Source organism: Delphinus delphis, chromosome 1 (assembly GCF_949987515.2).
Source record: "Delphinus delphis chromosome 1, mDelDel1.2, whole genome shotgun sequence".
Classification (NCBI taxonomy): Eukaryota; Metazoa; Chordata; class Mammalia; order Artiodactyla; family Delphinidae; genus Delphinus; species Delphinus delphis.
In genome coordinates this window covers 136,704,618-136,719,408 of record NC_082683.1, presented here as the reverse complement: position 1 = coordinate 136,719,408, position 14,791 = coordinate 136,704,618, and the positions used below count along the sequence as shown (strand labels likewise).

At 49.5% G+C, this 14,791-nt stretch overlaps 1 protein-coding gene across 3 annotated transcripts in view; it reads right to left on the bottom strand.

Annotated features, from left to right (window-relative positions):
• Positions 1-5,403: 5,403 nt before the first annotated feature.
• The window catches only part of CACNA1E (calcium voltage-gated channel subunit alpha1 E), a 296,087-nt gene continuing 286,699 nt past the window's right edge, over positions 5,404-14,791 (bottom strand). For 2 of the 3 annotated variants that reach the window (XM_060009755.1, XM_060009763.1), the window contains 4 exons: positions 12,414-12,525; positions 8,648-8,828; positions 7,504-7,694; positions 5,404-5,946 (listed from right to left, as the gene is read on the bottom strand). In XM_060009755.1, the coding sequence (XP_059865738.1) occupies positions 5,404-5,946; positions 7,504-7,694; positions 8,648-8,828; positions 12,414-12,525 (1,027 nt within the window). Of the gene's footprint in view, positions 5,947-7,503; positions 7,695-8,647; positions 8,829-9,850; positions 9,980-12,413; positions 12,526-14,791 lie in introns of all 3 variants that reach the window. The other variant, XM_060009746.1, reaches the window with a different exon arrangement.

The window sequence follows — 14,791 nt, the reverse complement described above, 5'->3', positions numbered from 1 at the left end:
GACATTATAAAATCTCTTCTTGCATTTAGAAGGTCAAGATACCAGCCCCCCTATTTTTAGCATGGGGGGGAGGAAGTAAGACTATAAAAATAGAAGCGCAGTCTGGGGACACCCCAGCCTCACCAGCAATGTGATAGGCTCTCCTCTGAGTCCCATTCTTGCTTCTTAACTAACTGGCTTGAATTTTAAGAGCAGCTTTTCAGGCCCTTGGGTAGGTTGGGCCTGAAAAGTTTGGGGCCTGAATCAGTTATCTTTGGCTTGCAGTGATCTCTCTGGGATGCATAAGCCTCAGAGGCTCAAAGCAGAAGGGACTCGAGAAAAAGACGGCCATCAGAAACCAAAGACGGCTCTTTCCGTTCCTAGTCTTTTCTGCCCCCAAGTGGTACATCTCTATCTCTGACAGGGTGAGTTGTAGCATACGGCAGCTGACAATCGCCCCAGCAAGCTGCAGCTGAGCCTGCCACTAGAGCCAGCAGAGAAACCACGGGCTGCTGCTTTGCTGGGTTAGACCTGCCTGTGATGACTGGGTGGTTCAGAGAGGAGAAAACAAAAATCAAGAAGACAACACTCCTGACAGAGGCAGTGTTTATCAATGTGGGATCTCCTCTGATCGCCTCGTGAAAATGTTAGGTCGCAACTCCTGAGTTAATCTCGTTTGGCTTTTGTTAAAATAAGAGTCTCAGTGTGGATATATAGTTATCCAAACCAGGACCTGATTCCTCATGGGGCTCCTGTCTGGAGTTAAACCATCATGCCCTGACTGGCCACTTGCATGGGGCCACTGTCCTCCTTTCCTACAGCATAAAGTCCTCTCCCGAAACTCCAGGGAAGTGCTCAATGCTCTGGAAACCAGGGGGGGAAGGACAGACAGGATGGGTGAGAAGCAAATGAGGAAGAATCTACCCCAAGGCATGGAAACGCCTCTCTTCACCCTGATTCTCTGCATACACACTGGCACTGGGCCTTTAAGATCTCAAACATAAGAGACATGAAACTGATAAAAATAGCAGTGAACGTTCCTTAACCTTCTCATAAAACCTCAGCAAAGTAGGTGACTTTCTGCTCCCCTCCTGTTACACATGCACCCCTTTTTCAATACAACCTCATAAGATGTATTATAGCTGAGCTTAGAAATTAAAGAATCTCTCAACTTATCCCCGGCTTGACCCACTAAAGAAATATTCTGTGCAAAAACGAGACATCTAGAGTAGGCTTTAGAAATAAGGATGTAATGGAAAAACTGAGAACTTTCTTAAAGCATCAAAGTTATTCAATTTTGTTCCATTTTACTCCAGGAGAGACCTGATTTCCCTACGATGGGCTTTCATCGAGTATGTGGACGATTCATACACACCAGCAAGAGTTCTGCACGTTACACTATCTCAGATCATCTTGTATCACCAGGTGAGTCCCCGACTGTATTTCATGAGGCTCAAGCGTGCCCTAACGGCAGAGAGCCCGGCAGAGTCAGGCAGGTCGGCAGATAAGCTTGGACTGGGTGGACTTAACCATCTCAGGAGTTGGGTCATTACTAACGTGTGGCAAAGCAAGGGCTGGGCTGGGAGGACAGAGGGCGCCCAGGCTCATCACATAGCCTATGTGAAGGAGGATGTGTGTGGAGGATGCGTGCTGGCCAAGTGGTGGAACATGGGGTCTTCTCTTTGTGGTGGCAGAGTCAAGGGAAGGCAAAACCAGCAGATCTGGAGCTCAGCTTCAGAGAACTGGTATCAGTGATTTCGGTACCTCATAGAAACACTGAATGGGGAGAAGTGAAACCCAGATCAGAAATAGATTCCTCAGCTAGAAAAACACACAGCCCCACACTGGGCAGCTGTGTTCACGGCTCATGTTGAGCCTGGGGGACCCTCAAGGGTACCGTCCCGTCACGGTGTAGGTAAGTCTATCCTGACCCTGGCTCACAGGGCACCTTGGCCTAGAGCCTAGAGCTCTACCCCCTTGTCTGAAGGCCTGCTGGCGCTCTGCCCCCTTGGTGACTGAGACAGGCAGCGGGACACACATATGCGTACACGGAAAGAGAGATGAATTCCCCACCAGAAGTCTGTCTGGAGCCTTAAGTGAAAAGAGGAGTATCTAAACACAAACCTAGTTAGAACATCTCTCTGCCTTGGTTTCTTTTCTTTTCCTTCTCCTTCCTTCTTTCTCCCTTCCTCTCCCCACTACCTCCCTCTTTCTTATTCTGAGGGGATCCCGAAGGCTCACACTGGCAAGGGAAACTGGACGTACAGCTAAAGATTCTTCCGAGGGGACCTACAGTGCTGAGTTTGAGCACGCTGTGTATCTCAAACACTGGTGGTGGTTCTGTTTTGCTTGGAATTTCTCAAGATGCTGCCTTACTTTTTAATCCAAAGAGAAGCACAGGTTTTGAGATTTAAAGGTGGGGGGGATCTTTTCGAGGGAAAGAGGCAGAATCTGACACCTAGGAATGGATCTCCAGGTTGGCTACTGGGGGAAGGTTAGGGTTCATATTTATTCAGAGGTGGAAGGAAACCATTGCAAGATTATGCTAATGCGTTCCGTGACTTCATAGAAAATTGTCTTTTATTATCTGGTCTTAATAGAAGGGTAAATGCAGGCTAAGGGATTAGAAACCTGATTTCTTGGTCAGGGGGAGATGAATTAAAGAGATGAGTTCGTAAGTTCATGGGTACTACAAAAGCCCAAGGAGTTGGTCAGGGGCCTGCATCTACAGTGCAGTATGCCACTTTATTCAGGACTCAAGTGCTTGTGTGGATGTGAGTTTAAGGAGTTCAGATGTCCAGGAAGGTTTCCTGGCACAGCAAATCGAGTGTCTGTAATGTTGTTTGCAGGCAAATCCCACTTCTGGTAATTGCTCTGCCAGCCTCAGTGCCTCCTGTTGCAATGGTGTAAGACGTCACTTCAACACCCATTCTCAAAACACAATGCAATAGACTCGCTGGTGCAGAATGGCCGTCCTGTGTCAGCCGTTCCCTCAGGAAAGCTGCATTTCCGAGGTGGAAGAAAGCAATTTTGTGCGAAGCAGCCCATAGCAGCACTTTGGCAGGAAAGGACACCGAGCAGGGGAAACCTTTAAGACAGTACAAGGCCCCGAGTCTGAGTCTCAGGTAACAATCCCGCCTGTTAGGATCAGGGGGTTACACAGTCACACTCCCAGTTACCCCTGAGCACACGCGTGTGCTGAGTGGGAGAGGAAAGGGAAAAAAGACGAGGGTTTCAGAGTGGGAGGCCTACGTCTCTGCCTCACTCATCTCCTGCCCCAGGACTGCTTTGGTTTGGGGGCTGGCTCTGGGCCGTGAAGCTCCATCCATGTCTAGGACAGAAGGCAGGGCCATCACAAATGATTTTGCAGCCACAGGGTTGAATCTGGCTTTGCAGAGCTGATACGACGATGCCTTATTTCTATTTCCACAACAACAACAAAACAAAAAAACCCAAGTTCGTAATAACAGCCACTGACTGCTCCTACCCAAGACGTGAAGTCTGCCTGGGCCGGAGGAGAATAAAGAGTGTTTATCCGCTGCGATCTCAGTTGGGGGCCTCTGAGTCGCCCCATGGAGGGTCCCGGGAGGCAGGTTCCATCTGCTCCTGGCTGGGAGAGGAGGGCCCTGCCTGGTACCCCGTGCAGGAAATCCTTCCACCTAACGGTGATGGTGCTGGAGGACTGGAGAGGGACATGAGGGGGTGATGTGTTTCCACCGAATGGACAATCGATACAGTGAAGGAGAACTGATCAGCTAAGAAAGGGCTCTCTTCTTCTCAATGCTTATGAGTCTTGGGGGTTAGGAACAATGTCCTGAGGTTGTCTTCTGCTCAGCTCTGCTTTAGGGATGGGGAAAGCCCAGGGGAATATTCAGGACCACCGGGGTCCCAGGCCTGTCACCTTGTGTACTGAGGCCCCACTGGAGCCTGCTTTGCCAGAAGGAACAGCCCAGGTCTAAGCTGAGGTATATTTACTCATCACCTTAAAGTATCCTTGACAAACTGACCCTCAATCACAAACTAGCTGCAGAAGCTGCCCGTCCAAGCGTCCCTCCCTCACGGGAGCTCCTCAGTAAACTCAGAGCGACTCTCTCATTGAAGCTTCTCTGGTTGCAATCTGTTGGCCTTTCTCATCTCTACGGAAGAAGTCCCTACCAGGTGATGTGTAGCTCACCTTGGATGTGTGTGTGCTGCCCTCTTGGGGAGTGGCTGGGGAGGCCAGGCCACTGGCACTTGGGCTCGCGGGCCTTGGCACGGCACTGGCCTTGCTGCTTGGCAAAGAGCTCTTCTGCTCCTGGCCCAGAGTCTGGGCTGACATGCAGCCGGTATGTGCCGGGCCGGCTGCAGCGCCGTTCCACATACTGAATTACCTCTATACTGGTTGGAAAACTGACTCTGCCTGAGCCCCTTAAGTGCCCCCCTGCCACACTCAGCCCACCCTCGGGGCTCCCCCGTGCCCGGCCTCTCCCGGGCTAAGTGAGGCCTGTCGGGGCATGGGGTGCCAGTGCTGAGGCCGGATTCCACGCTCATCAGCGGGTGCCCTGGTCACACGGGTTGTTAAATACTTTGAAAATGTCACCCTTACCAGAGCCTTCGGCACCTCCCTGGACCTCAGGGGGCCTCCCTGGCCTATCCTCAATGAACACAGCACCTACTGAGTGGGTGACAGGCCTCAGACGGGACTGCAGCGACCAGCAGCAGCAGCTCTCCGCTCCTTTGCCCGCCCCCCCCCCGCCCCGCCCCCGCTATGGTGAGGGCTGCCGGCCTATGGCTTTGCTCACCCAGACCGGCTCTCGCTGCTGCTACCACAGCGCCCCGACCCCTTCCCCTTCCCCCTCCCTCTCTGCCTCCTACCCTTGACATCCAATGCTCCTGAACTCAGCCTGTGCCTCCTCTGGGGACGCAAGCCACAGGATAACGCATGAGATGCCGTCATGGTTGGCCTGGTGGCAGGGGTGCTGGCCGAGGAGGAAGGGCTGGTGAGGGAGGAGAGTCCTCTCCCAGGGTCTCCATGACTCCCCAGTTAAGAGCCAGAATGTCTTCCAGGCTTCTCAGGGCAACAGGCATAGCCACAGGCCGGCCTGACATCCCCGCGGCTACAGAAAAGTGGGAAGGGGCAAGGGGAAGCAAAGCCATCCTCGTGTCCTTTCTCCCCTGGGAATAACCCTCCATGTTCTTGTATATTCTTTCCCCAGCAAAGAGGCAGAACTATGGCAGTGCCCATCTTGCCAAGGGAAATACAGCGATTTGGTGGGTTTGACCGGTTTTCCTTCTGTCCTTTCCTTCCTCTTCTCTGATAATGCACGGTGTCCTTCTATCTTCTTCCTCCCTCTTCCTCCCCCCCGGGCTGCACTGGCTTCCCAACTGGGGTCTTGGTTTTCTCCGTGTTGAGAGAAGAGCATGCATCGGAGGGGGGCGCGGCCTCTAGCATTTGTCGTCTTCTTCCGTATCGCTCAGAAGGTCGCTGACGGCTCCACACATCATGCCCGGTCCAGGCCCCCCGTGCCTCCGCCGCCGATAGTGCCCATTGGGCATCTGCCAGCTGTGCCGCAGGGGCGGGGCTGAGCCGATGGTGTTGGACCGGCCGAGGCTGGTCGCCACAGCTGCTTCAAAGGTGAGCGTCTCCTCCTCGCCACAGTCCGAGGCGTGGGAGTCTTCGTGCAGGGCCAGGTAGGGCTCAGAGATGTAGCGCTGTGGGGAGGAGGGGTGGCCCTGCTGTACGTACCGGGGGTTGCAAGGCTCGGGCAGGCTGGCGTCATTGCCCTCCAGAGCTTGGGAGGTCAGTGGGGAGCCACCCTCGCTCCCATCAGCAGGTGGGGAGATGCTCCCAGTGTGTCTTATCAGGGAGCTGTAGGAAAGGAGGGGCCGAGGCTTCGGAGGGACAGGTGGGAGCTGCCGACGACTTCGTCTTGGGGTGCTGGTGTCGGAGACGGAGGGAATGGAGCTTTCACTGAGGGACCCTGTGCCCTGTGCGGCAGGAAGAATATGGCATGTTAGCCTGGGTTTGGCATCATTCCTACTTGGGACCTGGTTAAGGTCCCTAACCCCTCCTACAGAGAGCCACCAGAGTCCCCTCTGCTACCAGTCACATCCGCTCAGGGACGCAGAGATTACAGGAGACTCGGGAGCCAGTACCATGGAGACCAGGGTATGTCAACTTTCAATATGCTTATGCATCTCTGGGGTCTTGTTAAACTGCAGACGCAGCTCAGAAAGTCTGGGGTGGGGCCTGAGATCCTGCATTTCTAACAAGCTCACAGGTGCTGCCGGTCCTTGGAACAAACGCGTTGAGTAGCAAAGATCCGGAAGCTCACTCTCTCTAGCACGTGGCACGTTGAAAGAAAGACTTGAAGCTTTTGGGAAAGACAACTACGTGAAAGGTAAACGAATGCTCTAGAGTTGCTCTGTCTGGGGAACGTTCTTGGGAATTGGATCTAAGGGCATGGCAAATACCTTCCCTCATCTTCTCTTTTTGCATCTGTGTTTTCAGTGGCGTGCTAAGACTAACTTGGCTTCTACACCCCCACCCCCCACCCCCCACTTATCTGCTGGTTCAGGCCTGACACACCTAGTCCCAAGGGTCTCTGAGCCCAGGGGTTGGTACATGGACCTCCAGCTCGGTGTTGAGGCTTAAGGTGTGCGTGTAACCTAGGAACCACATGCTCAAGATCTCCTGGGAGATTCTGGGGTCCTTCCAAGTGCAGACTTCTGGGTTCTACTATACAGCGGGTCTCACTACTGAAGCAGAAGCCTTGAGGTCCCAGGAACGTGCACTTATAACAAGTCCTAGGTGATTCCGTTCTATACTAAAACTCGACACCACCGTTCTAGAAGTAAACTTCTCAACTGCGTCTGAAAGTTGGCTGTGGAAGCCCTTCCTCTTGCCCACTGCTCACTGCCGATGGGTCTCACATCTGGACTCCGAGAGTATTGGAGCAAGGTAGGGCAGGGAGTGAGGGATGGTAGTCAGGAGGAAAACAGGGCCAGAGAGTGTTTTCACACAGCTCTCGTAGTTGTATCTTAGACCCAGGCTGACGTTTCAGTAACTGGCCGGAAGGAGAGATGCTCTTCCTCTTGGGATGGCTGGAAGCTAGATAGATGAAGTTGAATTGATCTGACTTTTGAATCCTGTGTTGAGAGAGGAATCACCATTCCAACCAATACTAAGGGTCACACGACTGGTCAAAGCTTTTCTGGCTAAAAAACCATCCTTTCCTCTGAAATCTGCCTGAGATATTTATGAACTTATTTGTTGTGACTTTGTAACTCTGGATACTGAGAACCAAGATGGAATGACCCCTAGACACCATTGTCATTCTTGGGGGGCTCTTTGGTTTTCTGTGAATCCGTATCATTTCTGAGTACACAAGTGTTAAGTAAAAAGCTAACCTCTATGCACAATGGATGCAGTTTCCTGTGAAGCTGAGGTCTGTGTGGGTGCTGGATGCCCACATTCTGCACCTCATGTTAACAGCCCGCCCCTCCCTGTCTTCTGCAGAGGCTCAGCTTCCTCTTCATGCTCACCGGTCTGTTGGAGGTCTGCGACCTGCACTCGCTGGGAGACCGGGACTGATGACGTTCTGGGGACTCCCAGTCGGCCTGGGTCCCTCGCTCCTCGGAGTTGCAGCGGGAGACGTCGGGAGAGAGAAGATGCTTTCGCTCTTTCGATCGTCCCCGCTCTCTGCCCCCTGAGCGGTGGGTGTCGGACTTGTGGCCTATGAGAGATGACAGAAGCAACTATCGTAACTCTGCCCATCCCGGCCGCTGAATACAAAGATAAGTCTTACAGCTTGGGACCAGGCCCCTCAAGGACCCTGGCTTCTGCAGACATGTCAACAGGTGATCTGAAAGGGAAGAAGGAGAGAAAGACTGGAAAATTACCCTTTTGTGAAGAGGTAAGTGTGCAAGCTGCCACTGGAAAGACTTGCAAATTCAAGGATGCAATCACTCTCTTCTTCCATTTACGCTAGATACAATTCAGGTAGAATCTCTGCCAGCAATGTGGCCCAAGAATCCTCTATGTCCTAAACATGGGTGTGTAACTTTTTAGAGGGAAAATGGCACTAGCAGAAGGGAATTAAGAAGTTGCTATGAACAAAGTAAACACAGTTACTGTAATGCCCTAGGACTGAGGTCAAAGGATTTCACTTCTAGTCCCCTCTCTGCCCCTTGCTGGCCCTACGCTATGGGACATGTCACTGCTTTTTTATCTTTGTTTCTTCACTTAGTAAAAATAGTTTGAACCAGACTAGTGATTTTCTGTTTCTATCAATATGACCCTTTTCCTTAAAAAACAAAACTCAAATGCATAAAACAATTCCAGGTAGCACTGTCTGGGTCGAAGTGCAGTTAGTGGGTAACGCTCTGCCCTCGCCAGGGGGTCTCTAATGCTTCCCTAAGGCAGTGGAGTGGTTTTGTAGAAGGCCCTTGGGAAAACTCTGTTTTAATGATTTTTATAGCCCTGGTCTGGAAGAAAGAAATCTCATCAGCCTTTGTGATGACTAGAGAGGGTTTTGTTGCTTTGTTTCATGATGTGAGTCAGACGGGAAACCCCCTTTGTTAAGGAGCATTGTCCCTTCACTCTCCGCAACCCCATCTTTATCTAGATTCTGTTCCTGTGACTTTCAGTTCTCGTCAGAAAAGAGGCAAACGGTGAAGACTCCCTCACCTGAGTCAGAGTTCAGGCGGTGGGCTGACAGCCTCAGGGAGGAGTGGTAACTCCGGCGACGCGACTTGTAGGTGTTTTCGCTGCTTCGCTCCATGGAGAATTCCTCCAGCCAAGAGGAATTTGAACGCTTTTCCCGAATAGTGGAAAATGAACGTCTTATGGAGCTAGGGTCTGTCACCACCTGGAAACATGAGCCCCCCAGAAGAACACAAGGTATGGATTAATTACTGAAATGGTCTAGAAGTAAGGAAGATGTAGGACTGAGATTGTTGAAGACTGCAAATTGTCATCTCCCATAAATCCCTTTTGCTCAGACCTTAGCTGGAGGAGGCTGTTCCAGAAAGTGTCTTTACGTTAACATAGTCACTGGGCTGGTGCAGGGCTCCTCTTCACGCTCAGGAAAGCAAGGAGCTGAGGGTCCTGTGCAAGCTGCCCATAGAACCATCTACCCTGGAGACTCAGCCAGGACCTGCCGTGAACCTGGAGCCACTTTGAAACAAGTGAGGGCAACTGTCAAAAAGTCTCCACCACGAAAGCAGCACGGCTTTGCCGCTTGTTTCTTGCCCTCCTCGGGGAAGGCGCCACCCTATAGCGCTAGAGCTTAGGAGAGCTGGTGAATGAGTAGCTCCTGAGAATGCACTGCGCTCTCTCCATCAGTCCCACCCCAGCTCCACCTTAAACTCTGGCATTTTGACTTGCCACAGATGTGAAAACAGATCCACAAAAACTTCTTGTCTCTGTCAAAACTTGATGTAAGACAGACAGACAGAAAAAAGCCAGGAAAACAGACAAAGAAATGAGGCGTGGCCTGCACTGGTTAGGACAGACAGTCCTGACACAGAGCTGTGTGTGTACGTAACTGCCTATGCGCTAGAGGAACCAGGAAAGGAGAAAAGGAGGAAAAATGCACAGGGGAAATCCTGGAAAATATTTCCTGCATGGCTGGTTGGGTCTTGAGGATGTTGAGCCCACCCGGGGGCCTGCCCTTTGGCTGGCTAGGCTGTTGTGGTTAGGGTTTCATTGGAAACACGGTGTGGAGGAGCAGGCTCTGTAGAGAAAGCCCGTGAGCCAGGTTTTGCTTATAGAGAAGGGGTGGGGGCAGGTCAAGGGCTCACCTGAAGATATCAGATGTGTGTTCAGAACCCACCAATTCAATACAGCCCAGGATGCCACTGCATGTGGTAGGTGGTGGTTGCGTTTTACCTGGGGATCCACAGTCAGGCGTGGCATAGAGGATGCCCTCCCAGATCCCGCATGCTCCTGGGTGTCCGGAGGAAGGTAGATGCCATGGTTAGAGGGCTGCACGCTTTTTAATTCACTAACCTCTGGCTCCTAGAAATAAACACACAGCCAAGCTTGTGGGACCTGATTCCATCCCATTGCTTCTCACTTCCAGGGGATGATTCTGCCTCCTCCATGTGAAGAACGGCTTTCAGAAGGGACACTTGCATCTCTAAGGTCTCCGTTGTATGTGTATATATGTTTGTGTCTATGTGTGCACATAGGTGGTATACCAGATGTCCCAAACAGAAAGCTCTAACTAGGATTGAGGGATAAGGATCACCTTTTCTGGTTAAGTATCATCTTAGTTATCACTGAGCAATGCTTCAGATTTTATAGCTTTGTGAAATTTACCTTCTGCAAGTTGACAGTATGGGGTTTATGCTTGTAATCTGAAGAAGCCATTTGTCAATTAAATAGAAATCACTATTTTAAGGAAAGTCAGCAATTTCCGGTGTCAGGTTTATCTTCTGAAACCTTAAGACACGTGATTTTAAGAGCTTTCTTATGATTGAAGCCATCCAATAATGGGGGGTGGGTAGCCATCTTTCAGGAATGCTTTGGACTAGTGCAGGCTAATAGAAATATAATGCAAATCACTTATGTCATTTAAAATTTCCTAGTAATTATATTTTAAAAAGTAAAAAGAAACATGAAATTTAATAGATTTTATGTAACCCAATATAGCTGAATATTCTCATGGCCACATGTAATCAATATAAAAAATTAATGAGCTGTTTTACATTTTTTGGTACCAAGTCTTTGACATTGGCATGTACTTTACACCTATGGCACATCTCAATTTGGACTAGTCACATTTCAAGTGCTCAGTTACCGTATGTATTGGACTATGAGAGCACTTGAGAGCTTTAAGAAGGTTGGATGGGAGATCTCTAGGGTCGTGCCCAAATCATTTCATTTTCCTGGTTAAAGAATGTTAGTTTGGCAAATGTACGTGCTCTGTATAGACAGCTAGTGTCATTGCGCAAAGAGTAGAGCCGCTTTAAAAATGTTTACGTGGGCCACCCAACAAAGAGACCTAGGAATATCTTAGACATCTGGAGATTATACCAGAAAAAAAGCATTTTACATTTAGGAAATGACACCTAAAAACATGGGTGTATGAGTCGGGTACTATTAAAGGAAAGGGGGCCTGAGACACCCCCTTGGCCTCAATGACCATTTGGCTGAGTGGTTCCTGGTGTGAACGGGAGGACTGCCTTCAAAGGACATGATGTGTGCACCTGAAGAAGTTACAGTGTTTGCAGTATGTGCTCTTTATATGGCACCCAGGTCTGACTCAAAACAGACGTGATAACGACACTGCAGTCTACGTGGTAACAACAACTGCGGCCAACGGGTATCAGAGGTGGTGCAAGACACGCCCACACACACAAATCATGGCCATGTCCCAGGACGTTGAGCAGGGAGCCCCAAAGGATGGGCAGGAGTACACAGTGGTGAGTGTATAGCATGGGCTGACACCTGAATTGAATTACAGACACCAGTATTGACAATGAGATGAACATATATCCAAAAAGTCCTGGCACTACAGCTCAGCCCTGGGAAACCTGCGGAAAGGGTGATGTAACGAAGCCTCCCTGTGAAAGAAAGGACACGTGATTGAGATTTTTCTCACCAGACAGACACATCACCAGGCAAGCCATAAAATGACGAGAGGCCCTTTTTAGAATTAAAACTATCTGGACCAATTAGTCCCTTTTCCCCTCTGAAGGCTACCCATTCCATCAGACATGCCCTCCACAAGCAGGCCACACCCACACTCCACCCACACATCCATTCAGGAAGGCGCTGGGGTACACTAACAGTGGGGAGGGGTCAGGGGAAAAAATGAAGGGGAGAGAAGAACACAGGTGAATTAGAATCAAAGTGACATGGGACTCACTTAATACAAGCTGTCTATATAGACTACTGCAAAGGTTGGGTTTTACCCTTTTTCTTTCCAGACCAATAACCACCTGGATTTTAATTCTAAGCTCCAGAGGGAACTTGACCTCATGGCTCCTGAACTAATAGTAAAGTCCATCATCTCTGGGAGTCCCATTTTAGCTTTGTATTATCAAAATCTAAAGTTCCATCTGTCATCCACTGGTGCCATCCATTCTTACGATGATTCATCCTAAGGTTCCCTCTCAAAGGCAAGATTTCATTTGTCACTTCTGCTTCTCCATTTGATGCCCAGGGGCATAAATTAAGAGGGCTTGGCCTGAAGCATTATAAGTTCCTGAAGCAGGTAAGGAGCCTCTGGGGTTGTAAAACCCGAAGAGGGAGCATTTGTCAAAGAACATGAGAAACTCAGCTGTGAAAGGGGAGATGGCAGGAAACTTTCAGGGTAATTGGTTGGACGATCAGAAAGGTTTTTTTTCTGATGGAGCAAGGCTATGGAATAAAATTTGAAAATGAGAGGGGGAGGGATCAGGAAACCAAGGAAGTATTTTTGAGGTCATGTAACTCATTCATTCACCAGAGATTGCTGTTCCTGGAATTGTCCATCGTCAGCTGGGTCCATACAGGCCAACTGGAATATTTCCTGCGGGGAGAGTGGACTCATCGAAGGGTATCCACTCCGGCCACTCCTGCAAAGCAATGCCAAGTTCAGAGGTAATGTGCATGAGAGAAAGAGAAACAGTCATGACGTAGTTGTCATTACCAATTCCCACCCAGACAAGACTTCCTCCCCAGCAAGGGCAATACCCTTTAGCCTTGGCTGGCTTGAAAGCCTGATAACTTACAGGTGGCTGGCCCTAGAATAGAAAATTTTTTTAAAAAAGCATTGGAAAAGAGGAACCACTGTTTTCAACCTGCATTTGGAACCATTCATCATTTTGCTGGCGACTAGCATATCTGTGACAAATGACATCATTTGTCACACTCAGCCATATGGAAGACCAATGCTAGATTGTAAACCTGTTTCTGCTCAGTTTCTCCATTCGGCAGAAAAATGCCATAGTTTAAAGTGAACAGTTTGTTTAAATATTAAGCAGTCATGGTCTTTTAAAAAATCTCCTCCACTCTCAGAAAGAATATGGTTTTATTGTGCCAACATCCCTGGCCAAACCAAACAATTCAATGCCATGAACATTTATCGAAGGACTGCTCTGTATCAGACACTGCTGGTGTATGAACTGCATGGAACGATTTCAGAAGAGGTGAAAGAGGTGACAACGTCTGGGTCGACGGCTATGTAGGAGGATGCTTCAATGGTGATGAGGTAAAAAAGGACAGGGGCAGAGTTGGCCAAGTGTTTAGGGGCCTCTGAACGAAAAGCATGGAGAGCTGTTGCAGTGTGCCTGCTATTAACCACCGTTTGGTACCTGAAAGACACCCTCAGCCTATGGGATCCACTGGGCTGGTTAGGAAAAAAAAGAGGCAGCCAATCATCTTTCCTGAGAACTTGGCGCTGCTGCCGCCACTCATTGCTACTAGTGCAGTAACAGTTCCTCTTTGACCTAAGCCAGCATGCAGACTGAGCTTCCTGATCACGGGAAGAGGAACGTGGTCAGTGACTGGGGCAGCAGCTCCCTCGGTGGGTGTGGAATTAGGAGGGAGAGATGGGACACCGTCTCTGCCAGTGTCCCATCTGCTCCGGAGACAGCCACTGCAGAGTCTCCTGCTAATGACTGTGAATCCAGTGGAAAGTCCGAGACCTAAGCAAGGATTGCCAGTTACTGAAAAATAATCCGTTAGACTGGGATCACAGGGGAAAATCTGAAGCACACACTTTTCACCCAACCTGTCCCCTCGCTGCTAGTGAGGGCTTTAGCTGAATTGTTACAACTGCTAGAGAGCAGTCTGCCGTTTAAACGACTGCTTAAATGGCAATCATCTTCTTCTGTGTGCCTTGGCCTGAGAACCATGGGAAACAAGATAAGCACTGCTCAATAGGAAATGGGCCCCCTTTCGTCCTACAGAAAATGAGTAACTCCAGGATCCCCAATAGGTAGACAGGACACTTAAAAGCACTGAACAACCTTATAGACTTGAAGAATTTGAACCCTGAGTAACCTCTTTGAAAACCTTGTCTGGCTTCTCACTGTTATTAGGAGAGAGTCCAGAGGCCTCTTTCATGACCCACTTCCTACCTGGCCACCCTCCTCTTGCATTACTTTCCCTTATTCCCTGAATTCCAACATGCTGGGCTCTCTCAGTTGGTTGAATGTGCCAGGCTTCTTTCTGCCTCAGGACTTGAATAAAGGCTGTTCCCCAGAGTGCCGGATGCTTCTCAAACACCCGGTCCCTTGCAAACTCATTTTTGAATTCATCCTTCAAAATTCTTCTTAAAAGGCACTTCCTTAAGGAAACCTTACCTGATAAACTCGTCAGAGGTCTCTCTCACACGCAATCAGATCATAATGTATTTTTTCCCCATCCTAGCGCTCACCAGAACTGTGATTAAATCATCAAAAATGACAAGTGTTTTTTTTCCTGATAATCTGTTTCATGTTTGTTTTTCTACCAGCTGTAAGCTCAATGAGAGAGGAGCCCTGTCACGTCCACCACGCTACCTCCAAAGCAATCTCTACTTGAACAATTCAGGGCTCTAGAAACACAAGTGGTTCCAAAGAACCAGCCTGCTGCTCCACCAGCATCTCCGTTTCAGGAAATGGACCAACATCCACCTAGAAGCTCAAACCAGAAACCCGAGGGTCATCTTGGACTCCTCCCTGTCCCTCACACCATGTAGCAAATCAATCAATCACCAAATCCTATCCGTTCTGTGTATTAATTGCCTCTCAAGTCTGATTCTCTCTCCCCATTTCTATCCTGTTAGTCCAAGCCACAGTCTCACGATATTCACAATTGCAGCCACGTACTAAATGGTGTTCTATCTCTCGAACTGCT